Genomic DNA, 26167 nt, shown 5'->3' with positions numbered 1-26167 from the left:
CCAAACTAGAACATCCTCTATATATGCAGCACTTTTAAACTATCAACTGTAATATTTAATCTATGTTATAGAAATAATAATAATTAAAAAAACTGACGTTGCGATCAATAGAGAAAAATATAGTTGGTGCATGCGTGCATCCAATATATCTAATCTCCCCCATATAAACGGTGTGGTCAGACAACAATTAAAAAATGAATGAATAGTTAGCTGAGCAGCCTGAGCTAGGAAAAATCAGACTGCCCATTTTCTTAGAAAGATCTAAGCCCACCACTATTCCAAAACTCAGTTGACATAGAATTCATTGGTGCACCACAATTTTACAATGTCTTAGTCTACCCTTTTGCGGTAAGATATTGCCTTAGAAACCAATTTCATTATTATAAAAACGTTCGAGATTCCTTGTTGCTGGTTAGCGGTACTACACTGAAATTGAACGCGGCTTAGTGAGTCACACCTTAATTAACCCAACAAGAAAAGGTTACTGCTATTTGGTATTTTATTCCTTAAGAAAACGGGCGGCCGAACAAAATCGAAGACTAGAAAAAAAAGGCATGCCAATAGCAACACGTGTGCTTTCGTCATGCAAATTCCAGTTTATTTTTTCGTCATCGACTGGGATATTTCAACTTTCTTTCACTTTTTTTCAACCTCGTTTACTAAAACCTTTTATTTATATCCGGTGGCATGCACCTAATTGGTTCGAACTTAAAATAACATTTTTCGTAAGTTGTTCACCAAACAAAAGAAACCTATATTATAACTTTATTAAAGATGCATGCACTGTAAATCTATAATGCTGTTTTCGTAAAAATAATACTATTTATAACTTCGTCACAAACTAAAGACAAATGATTGGATTACAGGATTGATCCATCAACATTAATTAAGTTTTTGGTTAAATAAATTAAGTTTAAAGACAAAATTATACAGGTACAAGACATGCATGATGCATGTGAGAACAAAACCTGTTGTTGTTTCTGGTAATTGAGTTATAAATTTATGTAGCGAAAATAGCATCGATGTCAATTATTCAACACATCATTTAATGTAAGCATGAGTTTCGATCGTCATATCTTGTTTGGTATTGCTCTTATGAATATAGATCATCCTATTAAATAGAAGCTCAATTACTTAAACTCAACTCCCTATATATGGGAGGTGAAAACAAACTGTGATTGATTCGGTTATGTTTCTATAGATTGATGAACGTAACTAAAATTTATTAGTAGTGTCGTTGTATCTTTAGAGTTTAGGTTAATATATTACTATATATGGCCAAAACCTTTGAGTGTAAATTAAAGTTAATTAAAGTATTCAAAGAACAAAAAAAGTTAAAGTAGTCAAAATGTACAAGTCAACACCATTTAACAATAAATATACAAATGTTATAGTTTTTGGTTAACAATATGAGTGTATATTGAGAGATATGTAAATTGGTTAATTGAAGAAAAAGAAAGAAGAATGAGATAGAACGTCAGAAAATGTTATGTGTGTATAAAGTAAATGGAAGGTAATTTGATAATTGTATTCAAAGAAAACAAAGAAAAGTTACCCATGTTAAAGGGTTATAGTTACGAGATAAGGAGTTTAGGACCCATGCCTATCTATTTCTCTAAAATATATCTTCTATATATGTACAACTTTTCTAATTAAATGTTCTCTTATTAGCATGATTTGATGATATGTATATGTAATATATGGTTGTAGACGATTTTATTTATCCTTCCACGATTCTTAAACCCTAACCAGACAAACTCATTTTTGAAATATATTTTCTGATATGAGAAATGGCAGTCGTAAGGTATATATAACATCCTTACGTCTTGTTTGGTAGATTAATAACTTAAAGTGCAAAGAATAAACATTTACAAGTCAAGTTTTATTTCATCAAGTTTCCGCTTATCAAACTTTCTTTGGCCGTTTTTCAAAAGTTGGTAAAGTTACAAATCTGTTTTTGACTCATATGAGACTTAATGATCCATATTTATCAGTCAAAAATCTCAAAGTTATTATAAATGAGCTAGTATAACTAACAAGCTACGCATGTTTGCAGCAGTACAAACTTAGTTAATTGTCAGAGGCCATTCTTATAGGTTTCACATTGAACAAAATACGTGAGACTCCATGTTTAAGTGTCAAACATGTTTCATATATGTACTGTATAATGTACTAGTTAGTAGACATGCACTTTAAGCAGGATTAATTGTTATTTTTATTTGTATAATATTTTAAAATTATTTAAGCGAAAATCTATCGTGTCTTCTTAAAAAAGCTGTCAATATTTGATCAAGTAAAAAGTCCAAACGTTTTTTTAGTCTTGTCAAAATAGATATTTAAATATAAAATATTGAATTACAAACGTAATGATTTAGATAATAAAAAAATATATGTGATAACAATAACCAATTAAATTATTTATATATTAATTTTTGACATATATATTAATTTTAGTGATGAAGATGTTATTTATATTAAATTGATTTTGTGATTTACATAATTTAATAAAAAATTGGTAGAAATTAAATCATTTTGATGGTAAATTAATATAAATAATGTGGTAAAGTAAGAGTTAAACTCAAATTGGCTTTGGAGCTCTGTAGTACTGACACATCAGTTTTTTTGACCAAAATATTTCCCAATTAATATATATAGGAGATAGTTGGTAACATATCCCAAATAATAATAATTATTTATTTTTGACATATGCATATTGGGAAGTTATATGATTATAAAAGGATGGAATATTGCCAGGTACTCATCCACAATATAGACAAGTTTTTAACTTCAACAAATCTGATTTGACAATTGTCAATGTCTTTTGTTTATAACATCTTTCTCAGTGTCAGGATCACACACCACTTCTCATGTATAAATACACATAAGACCAATTAGATTGGTAAAAGGGAATCTCAAAAGTGTGATAGAGAGAGAAAGATAGAGAGGAGAGAGGAGAGAGATAATGGGCAAAGGAAGAGCGCCATGTTGTGACAAAACCAAAGTGAAGAGAGGACCATGGAGCCACGATGAAGACTTAAAGCTCATCTCTTTCATTCACAAGTGTGGTCATGAGAACTGGAGATCTCTCCCAAAACAAGCTGGTAAGTTGGCGATCTTTAAAATCCTATTTCTTTAGATTTTCTAATCTTCTGGTTCTGATTCTATCTATGCATGCAAACACAATGAAGGATTGTTAAGGTGTGGCAAGAGTTGTCGTCTACGATGGATTAATTACCTCAGACCTGATGTGAAACGTGGCAATTTCAGCGCAGAGGAAGAAGAAACCATCATTAAACTTCACCAGAGCTTTGGGAACAAGTATGTGTTCTATCTTCTTGTTCATACCTTGTGTGACTCGAAAGTTTCAATTTTGACACTTGGTTTCCTGCATTTTCGGTACAGGTGGTCAAAGATTGCTTCTAAACTTCCAGGAAGAACAGACAATGAGATCAAGAACGTATGGCATACACATCTCAAGAAAAGATTAAGCTCGGACACTACTAACCTTAATACCGAAGAAGCGGGTTCAAAAGGTTCTCTGAACGAAGAAGAGACCTCTCAAGAGTCATCCCCTAATGCTTCTATGTCTTCCTTTGCTGGTTCCAACATTTCAAGCAGAGAAGAAGATGACACACAGATGATGAGTCAAGCGTTTGATCATATCCAAACATACAGCGACTTTACAGGGATGTTACAAGAGGTAGACAAACCAGAGCTGCTGGAGATACCTTTTGAGTTAGATCTCGACATGTGGAGTTTCATAGATGGTTCAGACTCATTCCAACAAGCTGAGAACAGTTGGAGTCAGTCAAAGGCTCCTCAAGAGTCTGAAGAAGATGAAATCGAGAAATGGTTCAAGCACTTGGAAAGCGAACTCGGGTTAGAAGAAAACAATAACCAACAGCATGAAGAACAGGGCACCAGAGACGGAGAAGACTCATCTTCTTCATCATCATCATCATCACTTTTGAAAGGTTACGAACTCCTGATACATCAATGAAGCCATAAAAAGCAAGTCAATTTATTATTACTATCCTCCTCAATGAAGATCTACTACTACTACTACTACAAAAAAGAGCTAAAATCTTGGCATTTTTAGTAGATAAAACAAGATCAGTTAGGCGCAATGTAGTAGCAAATAGCAAAGAAACGTAGAAATGATTGCTTTGTTTTGTAAGTGATCACAAGCTAACAACAACCATCTAGAAATGGAAAGGTGACAGTCACAGATGAGAAATTTTAGTTGTTATTCTCTTCCAAAAATTGATTCAGCAGCTAAGAATTTTCTAAATACGAACAAACCAAAGAAGTCACAAGTCCTTTTCCAAAATAGATTAGAAAATTTCACTTTCAATCATCGATTGACTCATTCGCACAACAGCTGCTGCAAATTGCAAATGCTGAGTTTCAAAGGAACCGTTTTTATTATTATAATTTGTTTGTTTCTGTAGAAGTTGAATTCACTTACGCTACGTCTGAATTTTACAACCATGTGCCAAGATGAAGTAAGATTACAAACGATTCAGAGAACTTACCCACAAAAAGCTGAGAAATTTTCAATCTTTCTTCTTCCATTTGTCGTAGCGAGTGAGACAGAGTCACAGAGAGAGACCTAATGACTTTGCAATCAATCCAGATCCTCTCTATCGAGCACAGTGACGTGCAGAGGGTCTACTTGTGCAAGATAAAACAATTGGGGTCATATACGAAAGAAAAGAATTAGTACGGGACTCATATCGAAATTATGACTTTTTAGTTTCTTTCATAAACCGGTAAAAACCGGTTAAATATGGTCCATTAATTGCGTTTTCTGGTATGCCTCTCCGGTTTGGTTTTCTTTTTTCCTCAAAAGAGCAGTCTTTTTTTGTTTGTTTGGAGGTTTCTTTAAAATCATTGATCTTTTCCGGGGAACCACCGTTGAGAAACACCGACGAATTAGAGCTGGCCAGCTGGGGACGCAAAGTCCTGTCTTTTCAGGGCGGCGAAACTCGTTTCCTTAGTGGGTTTGTCTCCCGCCATTCGAAGACGCGACGATTCTCGACATTGCAATGTTTGGAAAGGGTGGAAGAAGGAGAAGAAGAAGAAGTAAAAAAAGTTACAAGATTGAGTCGATGTTTCTCGCTATCAGACCATTGGAACCCGGAATTATCTTGTTTTGATCAAATTGGTTTCTCTCAAATCAGTAGAGAATCTACGGGAAGAGCTGTCCATGCGCTTTGTGTCAAGGGATTGGTTCGTCTGAGTGTGCTTCACACCAACACTTTGATTAATATGTATATGAAGTTTGGTCGAGTCAAACCTGCACGTTACCTGTTCGATGAAATGCCTGTGAGAAATGAAGTTTCTTGGAATACCATGATGTCGGGGCTAGTCCGTGTTGGATTGTATTTGGAAGGAATGGGATTTTTCCGGAAGATGTGTGATATTGGTATTAAGCCGAGTAGCTTTGTGATTGCTAGTTTAGTAACAGCTTGTGGTCGTTCAGGTTCTATGTTTAGAGAAGGGGTTCAAGTTCACGGCTTTGTGGCTAAGTCTGGTTTGTTGTCTGACGTTTATGTGAGTACAGCTATTTTGCATCTTTATGGGGTTTATGGATTGGTTTCGTGTTCGAAAAAGGTCTTTGAGGAGATGCCTGACCGAAACGTGGTGTCTTGGACTTCACTGATGGTTGGTTTCTCGGATAAAGGTGAGCCAGAGGAAGTCATTGATATATATAAAGGTATGAGAGGAGAAGGAGTTGGGTGTAATGAGAATTCCATGTCTTTGGTAATCAGTTCCTGCGGATTGCTTAAAGATGAATCCTTGGGTCGTCAACTTGTCGGACAGGTTATCAAATCGGGACTGGAGAGTAAGCTGGCTGTGGAGAATTCTCTCATATCTATGTTTGGTAATCTGGGAAATGTAGAGTATGCAAATTACATTTTTGATCAAATGTCCGAACATGACACTATTTCATGGAATTCGATTGCTGGGGCGTATGCACAAAATGGTCATTTCGAGGAATCATTTAGGATTTTCAATTCAATGCGTCGCTTTCATGATGAAGTGAACTCCACCACTGTGTCTACTCTGTTATCAGTTTTGGGTCATGTAGATCACCAAAAATGGGGTAGAGGAATTCATGGTTTGGTGGTTAAAATGGGATTCAGTTCGGTTGTTTGTGTGTGCAATACTCTTTTGAGAATGTACGCAGGCGCTGGAAGATCAGAAGAGGCAGAGTTGGTGTTCCAACTAATGCCCACTAAAGATCTGATCTCATGGAACTCTTTGATGGCTTGTTTTGTCGAGGATGGGAGGAGCTTAGATGCTTTAGGACTTCTTTGTTCAATGATAAGAACTAGAAAATCAGTGAACTATGTGAGTTTTACAAGCGCATTGGCTGCTTGCTTTAGTTCCGAATTTCTCGATAAGGGCAGGATCCTTCATGGGCTTGTAGAGGTCACCGGTTTATTTGAAAATCAGATTATTGGTAATGCATTGGTTTCTATGTACGGAAAGATGGGCGAGATGAGCGAATCCAGACGGGTACTAGTACATATGCCTAGACGAGATGAAGTAGCTTGGAATGCTCTTATTGGTGGCTATGCTGAGAGTGAAGATCCCGACAAGGCACTAGCCGCTTTTCGAACTATGAGGTTGGAAGGTGTTCCTGCAAATTATATCACAGTGGTAAGTGTTCTTGGTGCTTGTTTAATGCCCGGTGATTTGCTTGAACGGGGGAAGCCATTACACGCCTACATAGTTTCTGCTGGATTTGAATCGGATGAACACGTGAAAAACTCGCTTATCACTATGTATGCAAAATGTGGTGATTTGAGCTCGAGTCAGGACCTATTTAACGGATTAGATAATAGGAATATCATCACGTGGAATGCTATGCTTGCGGCAAATGCTCATCATGGTCATGGAGAAGAGGTGCTAAAACTTGTATCAAAAATGAGAAGATTTGGTTTGAGTCTAGACCATTTTAGTTTCTCTGAGGGACTTTCTGCTGCTGCGAAGCTAGCGGTCCTAGAAGAAGGCCAACAACTTCATGGTTTAGCTGTAAAACTCGGGTTTGAACAAGATTGCTTCATCTTTAACGCTGCTGCAGACATGTATAGCAAATGCGGGGAAATAGGGGAAGTTGTGAAAATGCTTCCTCCATCAGTCAATCGATCACTCCCTTCGTGGAACATATTAATATCAGCTTTTGGGAGACATGGGTGCTTTGAGGAAGTTTGTGAGACTTTCCATGAGATGCTTGAATTGGGAATCAAGCCGGGTCATGTCACATTTGTCTCTCTTCTTACAGCGTGCAGCCACGGAGGGTTAGTAAACCAAGGCCTTGCGTACTATGACATGATTGCTAAAGATTTCGGTTTAAAACCGGCGATTGAACATTGCATCTGTGTAATTGATCTTCTTGGAAGATCAGGGAGGTTAGCTGAAGCAGAAAGCTTTATATCTAAAATGCCAATGAAACCAAACGACCTCGTGTGGCGTAGTCTGTTAGCCTCCTGCAAAATTTATGGGGATCTAGACCGTGGAAGAAAAGCAGCAGAAAATCTCTCGAAGCTAGAACCAGAGGATGATTCTGTTTATGTCCTGTCCTCAAATATGTTTGCAACAACAGGTAGATGGGAAGACGTGGAGAATGTGAGAAAGCAAATGGGTTTCAAGAACATCACGAAGAAACAAGCTTGCAGTTGGGTAAAGCTAAAAGACAGAGTGAGTTCGTTTGGTATTGGAGACAGAACTCATCCGCAAACATTGGAGATATACGCGAAGCTAGAAGACATCAAGAAGCTGATCAAAGAATCTGGGTATGTTGCAGATACTAGTCAGGCTCTGCAAGACACAGATGAAGAACAGAAAGAGCACAATCTTTGGAATCACAGCGAAAGACTCGCTCTAGCTTATGCGTTGATGACTACTCCTGAAGGTTCCACACTTAGAATCTTTAAGAACCTTCGCATATGCAGTGATTGTCACTCTGTGTACAAGTTTGTTAGTAGAGTCATCGGACGTAGAATCGTGTTGAGAGATCAGTATAGGTTTCACCATTTTGAGAGTGGGTTGTGTTCTTGTAAGGATTATTGGTGAAAGAAGAGGAAGCTCGATTACGCTGTACAGTAGCTAGCTGACAGTTTCATTATAGGATTCTTTGGATACGGTTTTGGGTTTCAATAGTTTTGTTACATTACTCTGTGACTTTGGAATTTTTCCTCAAAGGGATGCCTAATTTTGTTTGTAGACAGTTAACTCTGTTGTACGGAATGGAATAGAATTGGTTTCTCGATTTGGAGGTGAAAAAGTTGCCATGCGACCAGTTCATTGACTGATACGATAAGACTACTTCAAAATATTTCTCTAAAAACCTTCAATGAGTGAGAAGAAAAAACGGATTTCATTAGTTATTGAATCATAAGAAAGACACTCAGCTTGAGTTCAGCAACATACTATTTAAAGATCCAAAGTTTTACAGAAAAAGACAACTCCTTAAGACTCAGCAAATGCCACGAAAATCAGGTCTTAAACGCATGTTCATTGCTAGACTATGCGGGAAGTTATTCAACTTCAGCAAGGTAATCATCGATCTCCGCTGGTGTTAGTACCCTGCATTAATCCCAAAAAAGAACAATTGAGTATTAAGCACATTCCATTTAAACATCACCAGCGGCAATAAAGATTCTTGATTTTAAACAAAATGGGTACCTGAAAACTTTGTCAGCACCGATTTTGCCAATTTCAATATTTTTGCTTGAGATCTCTCCTTCAAAGCTACCAAAAGCAAAAGCAAAAAAACAAATGAGGTGAAGGCTTGTTGGCACAGTGTAAAAAGCTTAAAGCTACACATGTACTGTGAGTGTGTGTGCGTGTACACCATCATCAGAAATAGCTGAAGGTTTACTACAAGAATACAAGTGCTTTTAATCCTGTGCTTTCATTATAAACGACAGTGCTATGGGTTAGGTAATCTCACAGCCACAAGACTAGTTTCTTTCTACTAATGAATGATTAGTGATCTTGAATTCAAAGATCTATACTTACCCTTCTTTCAATGTCAATATCGCTGTGTGAATGGCATCATCAAGTTCCATGTCTTCTGTGTACCTGCAAGAAATTTGTGGTTGGTTAAGGTTGGTCAGCGAAAGAGGAGTGCTTTCCTGTTACGACAGGAGCCAAACAAACGAAATTTGACTAACAAAAGTAAAATTTAAGATTAGTTAACTGGTTATAGAATGTTTCACGTATCTACCATCTTTGGATATCAACAAATAGTAAACACTATTACCTTTTCTCAAGGAATGTTTTTGCGTTCGAAACGTTTTTTCCCATGGCTGAAGCTTTCCAAGAGAAATAAGAGCCAGATGGATCCACCTAGCATAAGAACAAAAAGTATAGAAGAATTAGACCCTGAGTAAGGAAAGCAAAGTTTAATTCTCAGGTTATAATCTCAAGATGAATGGTAATTCGGTTTAGACAGAAATATAAGGTGGTAAATTATCGTAACAGGATAATGCCAAAGGTATCTTACAAAGCTACAAGTTTCTCTAAGTTAAGTTTTTCAGCACTGAAAAGAACGGAAATTGAGGTATGAAGATTGCAAGACTCGACTGTTTTCAATAAACTGACAGATGTACTGAGGACGAAATACCTGATACAGTTGTGGACCCTTGTCATCATATCCAGCCACAAGCAGGGAAACTCCGAAAGGTCTAACACCACTGTTAACAAGAGAAGGTAAAAAAAAAATAGAAACAGGATATATGGTGGGTACAAATTTGCTAAAGCAGCATTATTTCACGCCAAGTCAATGATCAAATCTCAAATTGCAAGTGCAAAGCTACGCACTTGATAATTGCTTTTTTTCTGAGAAAATAATTCAGTTCAATCAAACATATTGGGAATATAGGAAGAAGTAAACATGTGACATATGAGGTTGTATTTTATAGTTTAAAGTAAACATAACACTTACCCCGATTGAGTAAACTCTTGCATAACAGTAGCCGTTTCCCTTACAAGTTGGGTAACAGGGATGGGTTCCTGCAACAAGAAAGCTTCCTTAGATGATAAAGCAACTGAATTGACAGGAAAATAAACATTCACGGAGGAAAATAACAGAAACCATATCACATTTAGCAAGGAATACAAGAAATTTTGAGGAAAAGAGAGATATGATTACTTTGTAAAGACGGAGATATTGCTCAGCCTGTTTCCTACTCTTCCTAACAAGAACTCGAAAATCAGGACCCATGCCACTTCATAGAAGAAAAATGCAAAAAAAAAGTTAGCAGCCAAGCTATAAAATCAAAACCAATAACATATAAAAATCTTAACATAGGCGAGGAGAAAAACCTGTAAACAACTCCAATATTAGGAGTCAAGTGCTGAATTTTTTGAACCTGAAACAGGCAGAAGAGAAAACTAACGTCAGAAATGTTGACTGGATTACGCAAATCTAAGAAAGCATGACCATCAGGCAACAATACAAAAAAAAACTTATTTCTTAAAAACGATCCAATCCTCTTAATTCCCACAGGCAAGTTAAGTCTACCATATAATGATTAGGAAGGAAGATTATAAACTTACAGATGCTTCATCAACCAAAATAGAAGGCAATTTCTTTTCGGTTGCAATGACAACTCCATTGGAAGCTGCAGTAAACAAACAAACAAACAAAAACAGTTATCAGAAGAAAACTAAAAACTTTCTTAGATCAATTAGAACTTCATCATGTCATTGTCAAACCTTTAATCCCCAAAGATGTTTGGCCTGATCCCACAGCAGTAAGGGCATGCTCTATCTGAACCAGCTTCCCAGATGGGCTGTGTTTCATTCATAGCCACATCACAAATTAGTCACAGCTTAAACTAACACGAAAAAGCTCGGAAGACACGAACGTGAATGAATTGATTAAACTAAGTTGGTACCTGAAAGTGGTGAGTGAAAATGAGTACTGACTATCCCCCATAGCTCCTTAATCAAATCCGCGAAAAGCTGTGAAAGACGAGTGAGATCAGTTTATTGCAAAGAATATTTCATAAAAATTGGACTCGTGATTCTAAACCCCAACGAAAATTAGGGTTTCGAAGTCACCGGGATCAAACGATTCAGGTCCCGTTACCTAAATATACTCACATCAGACTCTTAAAAAAACTCCTAGAAATTAAAAGAATGGGACTTTCGAGATCGATACGAATCTGCAAACAGGAACTACCACTATGAAGAGACTAGCTTACCTTGAGCTTGAGCTTGAGAATCGAGATCGACGAAGCGATTAAGTTGCAGAGAGAGAAAGAGGTGAAAATAAATAAGCTTTTTAGGTTTCGTGCAGAGAAGGTTGAAGTGAGATTTTACGATTTTTTTTTTTCTTTTGGAAGAAGAATGGGGAACAGGGGAAGTAAAGCCAAAACGACTGCGTTTTAATATAAAACTTAAAACGCAAAAAAAAAAAGCAAAAAACGCAAGCGTTTGATAAAGAGAACGCAAACGCGATTTTCTGTAACCAAAGTACCAAACACAGTCTTTAGTCCTCCTGACTCCTGATCAGTGGTGGGGAGTAGAAGCAGCATCGTTAAGAACAAAGTTGCGAGCTTGGGGAATCTTCTGAACAGTAAACTCAACAACGTTTTTTTATCTATACAGTAGATGGTATTTTCGAGGTGATATATATGGCTTCTACCCTTTACTCAAGATCTTTATTGGTTGCTCGTCGCTGCCTCATTAATCCTTCTCTATCTCCTCTTCGGACCCCTAAATTTGCAACCTTTCTAAACGTAAGTTGTTATCAATTTAATTTTCCATCCTTCTCTCTCAGCTTACGTTTCCTTTCATCGTTGTTCTCACTTCTGGTCTCTGATCCTAGTCTTGTAATTGGCTACTACTAGTGGGCTTTTCACATAGGGAGTTGTAGTTAACTGTGTAGAATAAATTATCCGATGATGTCTGTGTTTAATGACTCGAATTTGTGTTTTTTTTTTCTTTCACTTTGTTGAATTGTTGTAACCAAAGTTTGGACTTTTATTTTTTTTGTTATGTTGGTTGAGCTGAATCCTTATTATTGCAGAAGAAAGCATTCAGCTCACAGTTACACTCTGCCTATTCAACTTCTAAATCATCTACTCACGTTAGTCGAGTTATGGCTTCTACTGGAACTGAGCCAAAAGCTAATTACGCCACATCATCCATATCTTCCAATGAACCTGTTGTGTCTGTTGATTGGCTCCATGCTAATCTTAGAGGCGCTGATATAAAGGTAACCGCCATTCTTTGAATTTTTAATCTCAGATTTTGCATTTGTTGTGTCTTTAGACTTTGTCAAGAATTTTTCCGCCATGACTCTTATGTAACTTGGTTGTTTCCTGGTCAGGTTTTGGATGCCTCATGGTACATGCCACATGAGCAAAGAAATCCAGTCCAAGAGTATCAAGTGAGAATATGTACAGTTTTGTAGATTACTAAGTAAACAAGCTTTTAGCCGTTGTTCTGGATGAGCACTATGAAAGTTTTGTATGGAAAGGAAAACTCTGCATTAGAGTTAGTATACGGCTTTTTTGTTGATTGGCTTGTATGTTATCCTCTTCTACAGGTTGCTCATATTCCAGGTGCTCTCTTCTTTGATTTGGATGGAATATCAGATCGAAAAACAAACGTGAGAATCCCTGTCCCTTTTCATTAGGAGAAGATGTTATTGTTAACTTATTGACTTCATACTGCCATCACTTTTATGTATAATTGAGATCTTATCAGTAAGTATCCCTTCATTGAAGCCATATCGAGGATATTGTTGTTTCTCTAGCAACAAAACCTAGGCTCTATGCTGTGTTATTTGTTTGTGAATATTGAGAAATTTTCCCATTAAAGCTTTGACAAGCCTATATATTGTGTGTGTCTATGTGCCTTATGTCAGTTACCACACATGCTACCATCTGAGGAAGCTTTCTCTGCTGGCTGTTCAGCTCTTGGAATCGAGAACAAAGATGGCGTGGTTGTATATGATGGAAAGGGGCTCTTTAGTGCAGCTCGTGTATGGTGGTGAGTTATGGATCTCATATGTCCCTGAGCTTTGTTAATCTTTGCTAAATATGTTCTCTTAGGTATTATCAAATTAATGTGTACGCCTTTTGTTAAAACTTAAAAACAGGATGTTTAGAGTCTTTGGACATGAAAAAGTATGGGTACTTGATGGAGGCTTGCCAAAATGGCGTGCTTCAGGTTATGACGTTGAATCCAGTGCCTCAAGTGATGCCATTTTGAAATCCAGTCTAGCAAATGACGCTGTAGAGAAAATATATCAAGGACAAACGGTGAGTTTGTTCATTCATAGAATAGTTTTTGCCAATCTGCATGTATCTTTGAAATTGCATAGTTAGTTGGTTTACCTGCTACTTATGGTTTATCCACATCTTTGCTGGTTGCACAGATTACTCCAATAACTTTTCAGACGAAGTTCCAGTCGCATCTTGTATGGGGACTTGATCAGGTTAGCGTTTCCTAAACAGTTTTTTTTCTTTGAAATTTGATGAACTTGAGATGATGCTATTCAATTCATTTTTTCCCATAATCACCTGGTTTATTGTTCCGCAAATCAAATCCTTGGTGGTATTGAAGCGGAGGGGCCTAGTAGTAGACTAGTTTGTCTTCAAAGATGCCACTTCTGTCATAAATAGGTTTAAAGTCTGTAGATAGTTCGCTAGTAAGATTACCAAAGCTAATTGGATAATTGACAGGTAAAGGAAAACATGGAGGATAAGACTTATCAGCACATAGATGCGCGTGCAAAAGCTAGGTATGTTTGTAAGTCATTGCTTAAGTCTGGATTGAGTTTCACTATATAATATGCTAATGATTTGAATTTGGTTCTGCTTATAGCATTTGATATAGAATTTACTCTGTTTGACAGATTTGACGGTACTGCTCCAGAACCTCGCAAGGGAATACCGAGCGGTCATATACCTGGTAGCAAGTGTGTCCCTTTTCCCGACGTAAGCAACCGTCTAACTTGAAGGACTTGCTGTTATATTTGTTTTGACACCATAGAAAATGATAATATATTTCTTTTTGCAGATGTTTGATTCCTCTCAAACAGTGTTACCAGCGGAGGAGCTTAAGAAGAGGTTTGAACAAGAAGGTAATATAAAAAGCATTACCTAAGCAGCTGTTTTAACTTTTAAGCGATTACTTAACCGTTTATCTGCAGGCATTTCACTAGACAGTCCAATCATGGCCTCATGTGGAACCGGTGTGACAGCTTGTGTTTTGGCAATGGTAACAAAATGATGATGTTAGAATTTACTCATTTACTATGATATGATAAAAATCTGAGACTGATTACTCCTTTTTTACTCGTCAGGGATTTCATCGTTTGGGTAAAGCCGATGTCCCGATCTATGATGGGTCTTGGACTGAATGGGCAACCGAATCAAACTTGCCCATGGTGGGTTCTTCTTCTTCATGAATAAGTCCAAGAAGAAGCTACAGGGATCAGTCACAAGCCTAGCTTGGTTCAATCTATTTTTCTGTGTTAAAGTTTAGCCAAGAATTAAGGGTTGTATCTACAATTCTATATACTTGAGGATTATTGAGTTTGGATTCATCTCAGTGAAGATTAATAAGAATTCCTTTGAACAACCAGGAAAAATGTTTCTCTCAACCATGTTCTTGTTGTCTGTCACACAGTTTATGAAATTTCAGTTTTGGTAGTTGTGCGGACTATGCAGTGAGTAAGATTAAAAGTTATATATACCTAAATGTAGTTAACAACCAAAAGGACCGCGTGGCCTAATGGATAAGGCGCTCGCCTCCGGAGCGGGAGATTGTGGGTTCGAGTCCCACCGTGGTCGTTTTTTGTTGTTTTTGGCTTTTTGCATTTTTATTTTTGCCTCATCGTTTTCACTTTCCCATAAACAGATTTTGAAGATGTCAAAAACGAAGGTAAAATAGATTGACATACAGTATCAGCAAAATGATCTCTCAGATTTAAGCATCAAAAACATAAAATCAAAAACATATCATTATCATGTACAAGTGAGAATGGTGATGCATACAAAGCTTCTGTGGATCTGAATAATCATTTTAGTTCTCTTTTGAACATGAAAACAAGAACCGGAGCTAACGGTCGGTTCAGCATTTGTAATTTGCAGCAGACCCAATCACTGACCGGTAAACTCGACCCAAAAGCTTCTACCACTTCTAACTCTTCCCTGAACAACAAACCAATTCACAACAAGAAGATGGATCATTATCAAACTATGTTACAAAACTAAAAATATCGTCTTATTAGATTATCAGAGAAACCTTTAGCCAGCAGTTACTTATTAGTTATTACCTTCCACCAGGATGGCCAATGTAAACAACCAAGCTAATGAGGCCACCAGGCATTAAGATTCTCTCAGAAGCCTTCAATGCCAATAATGTTGTACCTGAGACCGTGATTATCGACTTGTTGCCACCTGGAAGATACCCGAGATTGAATGCAACCATCCTAACATCAACAGAAAAAATTTCGACCTCTCAAGCAGCTTACTAAAGCGAGGAAACTGTTGATGAGGATTCATCAAAAAATGTTGCATCAGGTCACCAAATTTACACTGTACCTCACACGGGAGTTTTCAGAGACAATCTCTTCCATTTTACTATGGCAGATGTTAAAGAGTTTGACGCAGTCCTTCTGCATTACTTCAGCAGAAATGGAACAAGGTTCCATATTAGTAAGAAGTAAGAACCATACACCCCGCAATGGAAACAAGCTTCGGTAATCATCTAACCTCTTTTGAACCAAGGGTTTGATCCAGCAAAGAGGAAGTGCTCTGAATGGCATCTTTTTGAATGTCCATTGCATAAACACAGCCACCAGAAATAGAATCATCCATAACCATCTTCAACATTGCTAAAGTATCATTCCCGTTTCCGCATGTAGCATCAATGACCATATCCCCCTTTTGGATTACCTTCTCCCACACACTGAAAGGTAACAAACAATCACCAGTGATATTATAAAACAAATTTTAATGCATCGACGACATTATCCTTAACACTAAGATCCAAAGATTCATTCTTTAATCCAGAGACAGCTTTTCTAAAGCTCCAAGATTAAAGCTAATTAATTGACATCAAATCTGAAAGCTTTAAATGTGAAGACAGGATTAGTTCAAGTTTCTGACTTTAAAAGTACTCACACATGAGCTACTTCTGTTGCCTTCTTCCTTCCAAAGAGATAACCAATAAAAACATCTTCTAGCCCTGAAGACGAATAAAAGACGGAACTTTAGGCACATAAACGCTAATCACGATCCTTAGCTTCTCAATTTCTTTCAAAAATCAGTTACAGGTATCAAATATTAACCTGGAATCGGAAAATTTGGTGAATGCGAAGGAGACGAGCTGAAAGCAGCTACACGAGAACATCGAATTCTGGTAAAAGGGTTTCGTCGCATTGCAATTCGAAAATCTAAGGACATTAGTGTTTTGCGGAAAGGAATCGAGTAAGAGCGCGCCAACGTCGAGGATAACATTGACATCTCTGCTTTAAAGAACCCAGCCAGCCGCCATTAAACAACAAAAGCTTCGATCGATCTGCTCTTGCACTTAAAAAACTAGGATTATATATTTTCCTAAGAAAAATTAAATAGTGGGCTTTATCTCCGGCCCAATAATTATATCTCAAAAAAACGAAAATGGAACACGACGTCCTTTAGCACACTACAAATGAAGCAAGCAAATTCTATTTTGTTGTGATGTTACTTTATCATGTTCCTATATCCAAAATGAAAAGATACAAAAATCGAAAAAAAAATAAATATTGACAGTTTGAATAAAAAATAGGGTACACAAACCATAGAATTCTAAAAGCGGAAAGAAAAAGTATTTTAAACGTGGTGATGACTAAAAATACTCAAAAACAATGTAATCAGGATCACTACCGCTCTTAGCTTCATTACACATCTTGCTCTTCTTAACTTCAGCGGCCACGTCCGTAAACGCCGGCAAAGACTCCTTCTCTTTCTTCATATAGCACGAGAAATCCACCGGCTCCGGCATATGCGGCGGCGTTTCTCCACGGATCAACGCCCAGTTCACGCCTTCAAAGAAAGGGTGTTGCTTGATCTCCGTCGCGCCTCGTTTATAAGCGATTCTGTTTTGCGGCTCTTTTACCAACAAACCTTTGATCAAATCCTTCGCCGTAGAACTCACCTGAGAATATTCCGGGAATCTCAGAGGTTGTCCTATTACGTTATAAAGCGTAGCTTTGTTTCCTTGTCCTTTAAAAGGTGTCGCTCCGTGGAGAAGCTCGTAGATGAAGATACCGAACGTCCACCAATCTACGGCGCTCCCGTGACCTTCGTTTTTGATAATCTCCGGCGCTAAATACTCGTGTGTTCCGACAAAAGACATTGACTTCACGTCTGCCGGTTCTGCCATGAGTTCTGGTAATGATCCGTCGAAATCGGATTTGGATTTTCGGTTTTTCTTCGAGGATTGACGCATTCTTGGGAAGAATGTGGACGGTTGGTAACATCCTTGAACCGCCGCATCGTTGTCAATGATTCCGGTGGTTCCTCCTCCGTTGAAAGATTTCACAAGTGTTGGATTGACTGAACAACGGAGGGATAAATCGAAATCGGAGAGCATAATGTGACCGTCGTCACGAACAAGAACGTTCTCTGGCTTTAGATCTCGGTATACGATTCCGAGCATGTGTAGATACTCTAATGCTAATAACACTTCTGATGCAAAGAACCTGTAATTATAAGCAACAAAACCAAACCCTTAATTATATATAGTTAATTAATGTTATCTCTCTGTTTCTATACTCTGTTTTGTATACTACTAACCTTGCAGCGTCTTCTGTGAAACACTTGTTAGGTTGCTTCTGTCTCAAGGAATAGAGATTGCCACCGCTACAAAACTCCATGACCAAGCAATAGAATTTATCAGTCTCGAAGTGAGCGTAAAGAGTCGGCAAGAAAGGATGATCAAGCTGAGATAAGATCTCTCTCTCCGTCTGAGCTCTCAACAGCTTGTTCCTGCTCACAAGAGATGCCTTATCCATTACTTTCATCGCGAAATACGTCGTAGGGTTTGCTCCTTTGAGTTCAACAAGATATACACTTCCTATATCTCCATAACCTAGCCGCTTCAATACGCGAAAATCGTTGATTCCCAGCTTTATTCCTCTCGATTTCAGGGAGTTCACTGCGTCCCACCTAATATCTCCTCCTGTGTGAGGCTTAGAGGAGTTATCAGTGGATGTGCTTCCCATGCTGTTGCTTCGCGAGATCATGTTACTGTTGTGATTGCTGACGAATGGATTCGGGTCTGTTGTTATTATATCTTCTTCAATCTTCTTTGTGTTTTGATCAATCTGCTTCTGCTTATCTTTACGTGGTTGTCGTTGTTGAGATTTATGGTTTGATGAGCATGAGGCAGAGTCGTCAGGATGATGACTCTTCTGCAAACGAACATAAGACGATTTCATAGGGTTCTGTAAAGTAGAACGAATCAAGGAAAAGCTTTGTATATATTGTGTTATTAGGTCACACCGTCACAATTCCGAAACATATAAATATACACGGTTCAAGATAACTAGATAAGTACAATATATTCCTAACCCTTATCTAAATAGGTATATCCTAAACACTTTCTTTATCCAAAGTGATGAGAATTATAGATGTTTTAATTAAATTTTTACCTCTGGCGAGACAAGCTTATTCCCGGGTTTCAATAACATCGCCAGCGAGTAAAACTAGATCAAGAGTGTCCTCTTTTCCACGTACAGAAGAAGAAAGAAAACAAGAATCTTGTCTTAAAGCATCAATGTCGAGTTGACTACGTTTTTTATCAATCAAATTTCGACATTACTTGTTGTCACGTATATAATAACGCTTCATCTGCCTACCAAGATAGGTGTGCACGTCGTACATTATATTATTGGGAATTAAGAAGTGAAAATTAACGAGTGGAGACAATTGTATTTTATGAATTGCTGAGGAAGTGGGTTATGGAGATGGTGCAGGGAAGAAAATATCTCTTGGATTAAAAAAACACTTAGGTTCAAAAGTTAAATGCCCATTTATATCACATTTTGTTCCGACAAAGAAGCCTACAAAGTTTTGGCTATATAGAAGTTAGAAGATCATCATACAATTGCTATTTTCCCCGGATTAGATACAGAAACCCCTTTATATGTCTAGAGTCAATCTCTGAGCAGAAGAGTAATAGTGAGACTCGAGCTCTTTAAGACTGGAAGATGCATTATCGGCTATTACAGCCAACAATCGATTAGTCTTCTCGGCCTCTTGATCAAACTCTTCAATTCTTTGTTCTACATGATCGTTTAGTGATGCAAATCCTGAACAAATTGCTGTTTGCTTCAGTTCCGATACGAGTTTTAAAAGAGAATCAGCTGCTTGAACCTGTTCATCATCATTAGTAAAAGAACTCAGTTAACAAACAAAATGATGGCAATACATAATAAGCTACCAAAACAAACCCAGTTGAAAACCAAAACTACAACTAAGATTAGATTCTGGAGACCTATTAGTGAAATGTGAGCTCTGGATTCATTCAGATCCCCAAGTACTGCCTTAAAGCTTTAAACCCTAATTGCATCTTCCTAAGTTAAAAGACATCAATTTAACCACTCTTGACAAACCCAAGTTGTAAACCAAAACTAAGATTAGATTTTGGAGACTCATTCTCGTGACATGTAAGCTCTGGATTCTAACACTTTTTTGCACCTGTGAGCTTCAAATCCCAAATACTACCTTAAACCTTAAAACCTAATCGCATCATCCTTAAGTTAAAAAAAGACATCAAATTTTTACCAATCTTGACGCTCGAATCTCCATCATGTTTGCTTCTTGAGAGTTCTTTACCGGTGGAACACTCACCTACACAAAACCAAAACGTTCTTCACCTTCAGTGAACTGAGAACCAAAATCTAAAGATTTTTTTTTTTTTTTGTAAAACAGATTTCCAAAAAACGGTTATCTCCAATCGAAATCTATGCTCCAGAGATTGAATTCTGAATCCAATACTAATAAGTAAAAAAAAAAAATCGAAATCAGATCACAAACCCTCGAGTCATCGACGATTTGAGTGAAGTTATGGACGACGGATGTGATGTCAGTCTCTACTCTCTGTAACAACACCTTTTGCTTCTCTAATGCAGCGGCGGCTGCTGCGACCGTTGGTCCGCTTCCTCCGCCGTATCCGCTTCCTCCGCCGTATCCGGCCATTCCTCCGTATCCGGTCATACTGACGTATCCGGCCATATCGACGTATACGTATCGGGCCATACCGCCACCGGGACCAGCGCCTATGTTCATCATCGCCACTGGTTCTTGCAGAGAAACAAAAGAAGAAGGCTACGCACGTTTTAAGTTGTACGGACGGAGAAAATCATTAAATTTAACGAGGCCTGAAAGTATCATTGGGCCGTCTTAATTATTGGGCTTTATACATTATTCCGATAGTGTTTTGCTATTTACTGGAAATGTCTCATCTTGGTTTTTTGAGTTTTTTTTTCTTTCTCAACAACAATTTTCCATTAATCAAAGTATTACAACAAAAATCAAAAGCACATTATATTCACCTCTAGAGACTTGGACCAAAAGAAATGCAATAGTTGATCAAGTACAACCCTGGAACACTAGGCGGATTCAACGCTACCTAATCGAGAACCATTGCATTTTTTTAACCATGGTGAGATAGATAACACACCACGACTCGATATAAAATCATCTCTTAAACCACCTAAATTAATCTAATGACACGAAAACAAATACTAACACAGAGAAAACAAAAAAAACTACTACTGAAAATGATCAAATCCCAACTATGAGAACCTCTTGATTGACATGTAGAACTTGTCCCAATAGCTTCAATAACCAAAGGCGCATCATTAGAAGAGCTTGGTCTCTCCGGCTTTCACTGTTCCGGTCCTAAACCTAAAAACGGACAATACATCCGACTGACCCGACCAAGAGTCGTGAGGCAAAACCGACGAAATAGCTGCTTCTCCGAACTAACCAAATAACAACCAGAATGCTAATCTTCAAAAGATTAAAAATTGAGAACACATAATAGCATATCATCACCTCACAGTGCAAGAACAAGAAACTACATCACTTCCGTCGTTTTACAAGGCACACTCCTTGGCCGGATTGAAACTAAAACAAACCGCTCCTTGCTGCAAGACACCGCTGTGGCTGGAATGAGAGGTCGGATCTGAATAAGAACCCAAACCCAACCGCAGAAGCTCGTCGAAGAGAAGCTTCATCTCTCATTGCTCACCGAAGCCAACAAACCGCCGGAACCAGCAAACAAAGTCGCCAACCCAGATTCGCCAGATCTGGCCATAGAGTCGACGCTGTCCTCCAACATCGCACCAGAGCCTTCACTAGTAACCACCACCACGGAAACTTCGCTTCACTCGCCGAGATATCTCCGGAACCACCACCATCGAGAGGCACCCAACCGCCAGCGAGAAGAAGACAAGAAGCGGGAGAAGACAACAAAGGAGGACGGAGCCCTTTCTGGCGCCGGAAGGGCAACCGGAGAGGCGGAACGAAGCCGGCGACTTTCCCTCTCTCTCTCTTTCTCTCTCTAGCGGCTAGGGTTTTCGAAGAGTCTTGGTTTTTTTGAGTTTGTTTTGCAAAACTGCAAAACATAAAGAAATAGTAGCATAAGATAAAGAAATAGTAGCATAAGCTAGGAAATTAGTGTGTACACAATCCAAACGTTAATTAAAAGGAGCATAAACTTAGTTTTCTAAACATGGAATTGAATTATTGACCTTAGATACACAAACACAACCACATGGGGAAAACTAATTAGTAAGATAGTGCCAACCTTTTTTTTTGTTTTTGTTTTGTCAACTAGATACGCAAACTCAATTTTAAAATAACTCAAAACCTAACCATATAATTCCTTATTGACCACTAGTAGAGTATTATTTCAAATGATTAGCTTAATGGCTCTCATGTTTCTAAGATAAAGACTAAAACGAGTTATTAGTATCCGGTATAAGAAAGACCAATGAAATAGCCGCCAACAAAAAAAAAGAAAGACCAAGAAAAAAAAATATAAAGAATGAGACGTAAAAAAGGCCATTAACAAACAGCACCCCCACAAAGGTTCTAGGAATAGAAAAAAGGCAATATAACAGTCAAGAATGTAAGGTCTGTATCAGAACTTTCGTGGTAGTTTTAAATGCTAAACTCTTTCGTTTAAAAATAAAATCAAAGTGTATAACAATACAATTCATATAAGAAAAAAAGAAAAAAAAAAAAAAAAAAAAAAAAAAAAAAAAAAGCAAAAGAGAAGACTTGTACTTCGTCAATGGCGAAGAAAGCGCTATTGATAGGAATCAACTATCCAGGAACAGCGGTGGAGTTGCGTGGATGCGTCAACGACGTCCGTCGGATGAAGAAATGCTTAATCGAACGTTACGGATTCGCCAACAAGGACATCACAGTACTGATCGACACGGACAAATCCTGCATCCAACCCACAGGCAAGAACATCCGCCACCATTTGGAAGAACTCATCGACTTCGGGAAATCTGGTGACTTTCTGGTCTTCCATTACAGTGGACATGGCACGAGACTTCCGCCTCCTGATATAGAATCAGGCGACTCTACCGGGTTTGACGAGTGTATCACTCCTTCCGATATGAATCTTATCAGGGGTATAATATCATAGTAGTAACCTTCATTTTTTTTTTTCTCGTAAATTTCATGTTTCTTTGTTCGACTATATAACCATTCATAAAAAAAATTCGTAGTTAAAACATAGCCTTATGCAATCGATTAAGAAAACAGAGGACTCTGTTTCTTGAAACAGAGGGCTCTGGTTCTTGAAACAGAGCGGATACGTTTTTGTTTTGCAATTTCGATTTAATTGCGTTTCTGAATCAATATTGGTGTTTTGGATTATTTTTCAGGGTTTTTACTGATCATTTTGTTTTGTTTTGGCATAAATGTGTGTGTAGACGATGAATTTAGAAGTATGGTTGCAAAGGTCAAAAAAGGTTGTCAACTGACGATAATCTCGGACTCTTGTCATAGTGGTGGTCTCATCGAGGAAGTAAAGGAGCAGATCGGGGAAAGCCATGTGAAGCCGATCGAGGAAAACCATGAGGATCCACCAAAACATGGGATTGTTGACTACCTTCTTAGCATTCTGACGAGTTTTTTTGCTATCTGTGGAGTCTCAAAATCTCAGACGACAGACCGTGGCGGTGGCCAAGAAAGCTTTGCCGGACAGTTAGAATTAGAGACCGATGAAACCTTTGATGTAAAAACAAGATATATACCTTTCCATATTTACGTAAGTCTTCTCAAGCAAAAAACCGGGAAAACTAATATCCAATCTGGGAGAATCAGACAGACACTTGCTAAATTATTTGGTGAAGACTCAAGCATGAGTCGTGACAGAAGTGTACGTGAGATAGGAAACTGCGAGGTCAATGCAGCAGTTGATTCTGAAGGCACAAAACCAAAAACAAAAGTATTTGCTGACAATGGTATTCTGTTAAGTGGATGCCAAACAAATGAGAAATCAGAGGATGTTTATGTGACAAGAACCGGGAAAGCTTATGGAGCATTCAGTGATGCGATTCAGACGATACTGTCGGAGACGAGAAAGGACAAGAAGATCACGAACAAAAAACTGGTTATGAGAGCTAGGGAGATTCTCAAGAGACATAGGTTTAGTCAACGGCCAGGTTTGTATTGTCATGACCGTTATGTTAATAAACCATTTATATGCTAAAACATACACAACAGGTTCATCAGAGAATTTTGGTTTTATGGTTTCTTCTTTTGTAATTTAAGATTTTTGATATAAATGTTTTTTTTTGTTGGTGGGTTTGACTAAGCCCTAAGTGACTTGTGATTCAAGTAATGTACAATATGTTAACTAAATTAATGAAAAAAAATAAAAAATAAATAACTTAGTCACGACGATTATTTCAATATTCCGCATATGGAATTCATATAATGGTGACGTGCTTACCTCTAATTTAAATAACAACTACTGTTATGTCAGATCACCCAATTTTTATGTATCGTTAACAATGAGCTAATAAGCCAAGGAAAACAAAAACACGGACCAAACGGCGAATCTCCGTCTTCATTCAACTCGTCGGCATTTGGGTTACTGGGCCTTTCGATAAAACTCTACCCATTATAGTATACAACCTTGAACATCGTCATAGGGTGATGATATGGTTCATGTATTGTGGTGTGATAGTTGTGGGAACGAGGCTGAGATGATGGATTGATGGTACATGTTGTGAGAATGCCTTTGGGTTGGTAACCACGTTTTTTTGTTTCATATATAATTTGATGTACCATAGAGATGAACTGGCCTTCAAAGTGTCGCATCCCATTAGGTACGGTGGTGGAGTTGAGTCTGACTGTTATAACCTTAGTTCCATCTCTTGTTTTTACATGGGGAAAAATATATAATATTAGCTTTGATGCGATTCATTTTGTAACTTATAGCTATTCTTTTGAAGTTTTTGAGTATTCTTCGCTAGCTCTCTATCAGTGTCATCTGTCTATACAACATAGAAGGTGAATTCTAACTAAATTATTCCACAATCTAGTTTATTAAAAATTGTGTAAAACATAACCAAAAAATTTTTAATTTGTTAAAATATTTTAGTCAATTAAAAGACGGTTAAATGAGAAATATATGACAAAACGAATTATAATTTGGTAAACAGAAATATACAGTATTATGTATATTTTCCGCAATTTTAGACTTTTTAGACTTATTAGTAAACGTAATATCTATGATAGATTCTATATGAATGTCTTGGTAGGTCGACCCGTTTATACTGGTAATGTGGAACGATGACAGTGCTGGTGTCATGTCCCCAATATTACTTTTACTTTTAAGTGAGTTTTGTTGTCGTCATGTCCCCAATATATTAGTATATTACTATATTATCTACTTAAGGAATTACTTATAAGTGACCTTTTGTTTTGTCTGAGGATTTAGACGAACTTCAGATCAGCATCCCCTGAACAAGGTTTTCACTATTAAAATAATAATAAAAAATTTCCAGATATTTGTAGTGCATCTCTATTTATTGCTTAAAATTTAGTTCCATAATAATATTATGATAAAAAGTAATATCTTTTTACTGATGAGATATTTTTGGTGAGATCTCCACCCATGTAAACGTTCTCACAGTACTATAATCTTATTTGAAAGTCGAATTAGGAACCTATATGCGGATTTTTAAGTGAATGAGATTGGTTGAGTGGTCTCAGTTGGAGATGGGATTACACAAGTTTATGAATTGAACGAGATTCAAGCTGGTGAAACTGTTTCCCGTGTAATCATGTGCGAGTGTAACGAGTTTGTCTGAAATAAGTCCAATGAGATGATACCAAAAAGAGAGTTAAAAGTTGGCTTATAAGAAAGTATAGGGAATCCAAAGTATAGTGGGCATGATTTAAAATGTAGGAGGCTTTCCCGAATGGCGTCCACCACCGCCCCTTCTCCATCCCGGATCTAGTTTTTCACGTCGTTTCAGTCGTCGTGGTGGACTAACAATATTCCAATTAAACACGATCGACCATCATTAACCTCGTAATTAAGGTATAACTATTCTACTTAGAATGTTTGATCGCATATTTATTATGAAGTGACAGATATAACAAGAAAAAAGATAACAACAAACGAAGATCGACAGTAAACAACATTGGACAACTAAGCAACATAACAGAGAAAAAAAAACAAGGGGTCTTGTTTGATTCTTCTTTGTTTTCTTATTTTATTTTCACACAATCTTACTTTTTTCTTCCTAAGGACGGAATTTTGGATAAAGGTTTGGTGCCAAGCGTGGCTCAACGGACAATAGAAGAGGTTTAGCCATAAGCAATAATGCATCATCTTCCTCGAGGTTTAACGGTCCAAAATCTTGATGGAGTTTCCAGTTAAACCCTTGAAGAAACCTAGCCAACATCATAACCATCATGACAGTCCCGACTTTAACACCGATGCAACCACGTCGACCAGTGCTAAACGAGACAAAACGCATCTCCGTTTCCACCAGAGTAACCTCTTTTGTGATTCCGTCTCCTTGGAGGTGACGCTCCGGTTTGTATACCAATGGATCTTTCCATATTTTAGGGTTCCGGCCTAGTCCAGGGCGGCATAC

General features: G+C 37.6%; 9 protein-coding genes, 1 long non-coding RNA gene and 1 other non-coding gene across 12 annotated transcripts in view; 5 read left to right on the top strand and 6 right to left on the bottom strand.

The window, feature by feature from the left end:
* LOC104755969 (myb-related protein Myb4) lies at window positions 2776–4237 on the top strand. Its single transcript, XM_010478458.2, has 3 exons — window positions 2776–3101; window positions 3189–3318; window positions 3403–4237. The coding sequence occupies exons 1-3, from the start codon at window positions 2963–2965 to the stop codon at window positions 3998–4000; spliced, it is 867 nt and encodes a 288-aa protein (XP_010476760.1). The 5' UTR covers window positions 2776–2962; the 3' UTR covers window positions 4001–4237.
* On the bottom strand, window positions 3293–4647 carry LOC104755970. Its single transcript, XR_762260.2, has 5 exons — window positions 4536–4647; window positions 3922–3985; window positions 3729–3827; window positions 3506–3596; window positions 3293–3385 (listed from the first exon to the last, which is right to left on the bottom strand). It is a non-coding gene; the product is annotated as an uncharacterized LOC104755970 (long non-coding RNA).
* LOC104759248 (pentatricopeptide repeat-containing protein At3g24000, mitochondrial-like) lies at window positions 4889–8281 on the top strand. The gene has a single exon (XM_010482197.2). It carries the CDS (start codon window positions 5272–5274, stop codon window positions 8083–8085), a length of 2814 nt encoding a protein of 937 aa, XP_010480499.2. The 5' UTR covers window positions 4889–5271; the 3' UTR covers window positions 8086–8281.
* LOC104755968 (proteasome subunit alpha type-2-A) lies at window positions 8367–11376 on the bottom strand. The gene is made up of 12 exons (XM_010478457.1): window positions 11226–11376; window positions 10917–10983; window positions 10735–10811; window positions 10576–10640; window positions 10342–10388; window positions 10169–10244; window positions 9962–10029; window positions 9641–9710; window positions 9278–9363; window positions 9034–9096; window positions 8698–8763; window positions 8367–8598 (listed from the first exon to the last, which is right to left on the bottom strand). The coding sequence occupies exons 2-12, from the start codon at window positions 10955–10957 to the stop codon at window positions 8550–8552; spliced, it is 708 nt and encodes a 235-aa protein (XP_010476759.1). The 5' UTR covers window positions 10958–10983; window positions 11226–11376; the 3' UTR covers window positions 8367–8549.
* On the top strand, window positions 11505–14626 carry LOC104755967 (thiosulfate/3-mercaptopyruvate sulfurtransferase 2). Of its 2 annotated transcripts, XM_010478455.2 has the most exons (12): window positions 11505–11762; window positions 12053–12241; window positions 12356–12415; window positions 12575–12637; window positions 12896–13020; window positions 13130–13292; window positions 13409–13468; window positions 13716–13774; window positions 13889–13970; window positions 14053–14116; window positions 14186–14253; window positions 14339–14626. In XM_010478455.2, the coding sequence occupies exons 1-12, from the start codon at window positions 11658–11660 to the stop codon at window positions 14441–14443; spliced, it is 1143 nt and encodes a 380-aa protein (XP_010476757.1). In that variant the 5' UTR covers window positions 11505–11657; the 3' UTR covers window positions 14444–14626. The 2 variants fall into 2 exon arrangements, with proteins under 2 accessions (XP_010476757.1, XP_010476758.1); XM_010478456.1 differs by lacking the exons at window positions 11505–11762; window positions 12053–12241 and having other exon boundaries at window positions 12363–12415; window positions 12896–13024.
* TRNAR-CCG lies at window positions 14756–14828 on the top strand. The gene has a single exon. It is a non-coding gene; the product is annotated as a tRNA-Arg (tRNA).
* Window positions 14943–16562, bottom strand: LOC104755966 (putative rRNA methylase YtqB). The gene is made up of 6 exons (XM_010478454.1): window positions 16331–16562; window positions 16164–16227; window positions 15753–15948; window positions 15582–15655; window positions 15314–15469; window positions 14943–15188 (listed from the first exon to the last, which is right to left on the bottom strand). The coding sequence occupies exons 1-6, from the start codon at window positions 16503–16505 to the stop codon at window positions 15056–15058; spliced, it is 798 nt and encodes a 265-aa protein (XP_010476756.1). The 5' UTR covers window positions 16506–16562; the 3' UTR covers window positions 14943–15055.
* On the bottom strand, window positions 16734–18772 carry LOC104755965 (serine/threonine-protein kinase RHS3-like). Its single transcript, XM_010478453.1, has 3 exons — window positions 18677–18772; window positions 17820–18436; window positions 16734–17725 (listed from the first exon to the last, which is right to left on the bottom strand). The coding sequence occupies exons 1-3, from the start codon at window positions 18713–18715 to the stop codon at window positions 16870–16872; spliced, it is 1512 nt and encodes a 503-aa protein (XP_010476755.1). The 5' UTR covers window positions 18716–18772; the 3' UTR covers window positions 16734–16869.
* On the bottom strand, window positions 19002–20372 carry LOC104755964 (mediator of RNA polymerase II transcription subunit 22b-like). Its single transcript, XM_010478452.2, has 3 exons — window positions 20064–20372; window positions 19812–19877; window positions 19002–19400 (listed from the first exon to the last, which is right to left on the bottom strand). Exons 1-3 carry the CDS (start codon window positions 20316–20318, stop codon window positions 19167–19169), a joined length of 555 nt encoding a protein of 184 aa, XP_010476754.1. The 5' UTR covers window positions 20319–20372; the 3' UTR covers window positions 19002–19166.
* Window positions 22294–23905, top strand: LOC104755963 (metacaspase-8-like). The gene is made up of 2 exons (XM_010478451.1): window positions 22294–22678; window positions 22982–23905. The coding sequence occupies exons 1-2, from the start codon at window positions 22330–22332 to the stop codon at window positions 23761–23763; spliced, it is 1131 nt and encodes a 376-aa protein (XP_010476753.1). The 5' UTR covers window positions 22294–22329; the 3' UTR covers window positions 23764–23905.
* The window catches only part of LOC104755962 (dihomomethionine N-hydroxylase), a 14771-nt gene continuing 14230 nt past the window's right edge, over window positions 25627–26167 (bottom strand). Inside the window, exon 4 of the mRNA XM_019238755.1 lies at window positions 25627–26148. Within this exon, the coding sequence (XP_019094300.1) occupies window positions 25811–26148 (338 nt within the window). The 3' untranslated portion in view covers window positions 25627–25810. The remainder of the gene's footprint in view (window positions 26149–26167) is intronic.

Source organism: Camelina sativa, chromosome 17 (assembly GCF_000633955.1).
Source record: "Camelina sativa cultivar DH55 chromosome 17, Cs, whole genome shotgun sequence".
NCBI classification, from domain to species: domain Eukaryota; kingdom Viridiplantae; phylum Streptophyta; class Magnoliopsida; order Brassicales; family Brassicaceae; genus Camelina; species Camelina sativa.
The sequence above is the reverse complement of the archived record's forward strand: the minus strand, read 5'-3'. Positions and strand labels throughout refer to the sequence as shown.

Bases quoted from the DNA above. Each gene is read 5' to 3' on its own strand.
- LOC104755966 (XM_010478454.1), bottom strand. From the start codon at position 16,505: ATGTCAATGTTATCCTCGACGTTGGCGCGCTCTTACTCGATTCCTTTC. The intron at 16,228-16,330 runs GTTAATATTTGA...ATTCGTCTTCAG, and splicing joins ACCAAATTTTCCGATTCCAG to GGCTAGAAGATGTTTTTATT. The intron at 15,949-16,163 runs GTGAGTACTTTT...GTTACCTTTCAG, and splicing joins GCAACAGAAGTAGCTCATGT to TGTGTGGGAGAAGGTAATCC.
- LOC104755963 (XM_010478451.1), top strand. From the start codon at position 22,330: ATGGCGAAGAAAGCGCTATTGATAGGAATCAACTATCCAGGAACAGCG. The intron at 22,679-22,981 runs GTATAATATCAT...ATGTGTGTGTAG, and splicing joins CGATATGAATCTTATCAGGG to ACGATGAATTTAGAAGTATG.
- LOC104755964 (XM_010478452.2), bottom strand. From the start codon at position 20,318: ATGATGAACATAGGCGCTGGTCCCGGTGGCGGTATGGCCCGATACGTA. The intron at 19,878-20,063 runs GTTTGTGATCTG...GGTTTTGTGTAG, and splicing joins AAATCGTCGATGACTCGAGG to GTGAGTGTTCCACCGGTAAA. The intron at 19,401-19,811 runs GTAAAAATTTGA...GATGATGAACAG, and splicing joins AGATTCGAGCGTCAAGATTG to GTTCAAGCAGCTGATTCTCT.
- LOC104755969 (XM_010478458.2), top strand. From the start codon at position 2,963: ATGGGCAAAGGAAGAGCGCCATGTTGTGACAAAACCAAAGTGAAGAGA. The intron at 3,102-3,188 runs GTAAGTTGGCGA...AACACAATGAAG, and splicing joins ATCTCTCCCAAAACAAGCTG to GATTGTTAAGGTGTGGCAAG. The intron at 3,319-3,402 runs GTATGTGTTCTA...TTTTCGGTACAG, and splicing joins CACCAGAGCTTTGGGAACAA to GTGGTCAAAGATTGCTTCTA.
- LOC104755965 (XM_010478453.1), bottom strand. From the start codon at position 18,715: ATGTTATTGAAACCCGGGAATAAGCTTGTCTCGCCAGAG. The intron at 18,437-18,676 runs GTAAAAATTTAA...GTTCGTTTGCAG, and splicing joins ATAAGCTTGTCTCGCCAGAG to AAGAGTCATCATCCTGACGA. The intron at 17,726-17,819 runs GTTAGTAGTATA...TTATAATTACAG, and splicing joins TTCACAGAAGACGCTGCAAG to GTTCTTTGCATCAGAAGTGT.
- LOC104755968 (XM_010478457.1), bottom strand. From the start codon at position 10,957: ATGGGGGATAGTCAGTACTCATTTTCACTCACCACTTTCAG. The intron at 10,812-10,916 runs GTACCAACTTAG...AATGAAACACAG, and splicing joins TTTTCACTCACCACTTTCAG to CCCATCTGGGAAGCTGGTTC. The intron at 9,364-9,640 runs GTATTTCGTCCT...TTCTTATGCTAG, and splicing joins AGGGTCCACAACTGTATCAG to GTGGATCCATCTGGCTCTTA.
- LOC104755967 (XM_010478455.2), top strand. From the start codon at position 11,658: ATGGCTTCTACCCTTTACTCAAGATCTTTATTGGTTGCTCGTCGCTGC. The intron at 13,293-13,408 runs GTGAGTTTGTTC...CTGGTTGCACAG, and splicing joins AAATATATCAAGGACAAACG to ATTACTCCAATAACTTTTCA. The intron at 13,971-14,052 runs GTAAGCAACCGT...TTCTTTTTGCAG, and splicing joins AGTGTGTCCCTTTTCCCGAC to ATGTTTGATTCCTCTCAAAC.
- LOC104759248 (XM_010482197.2), top strand. From the start codon at position 5,272: ATGTATATGAAGTTTGGTCGAGTCAAACCTGCACGTTACCTGTTCGAT.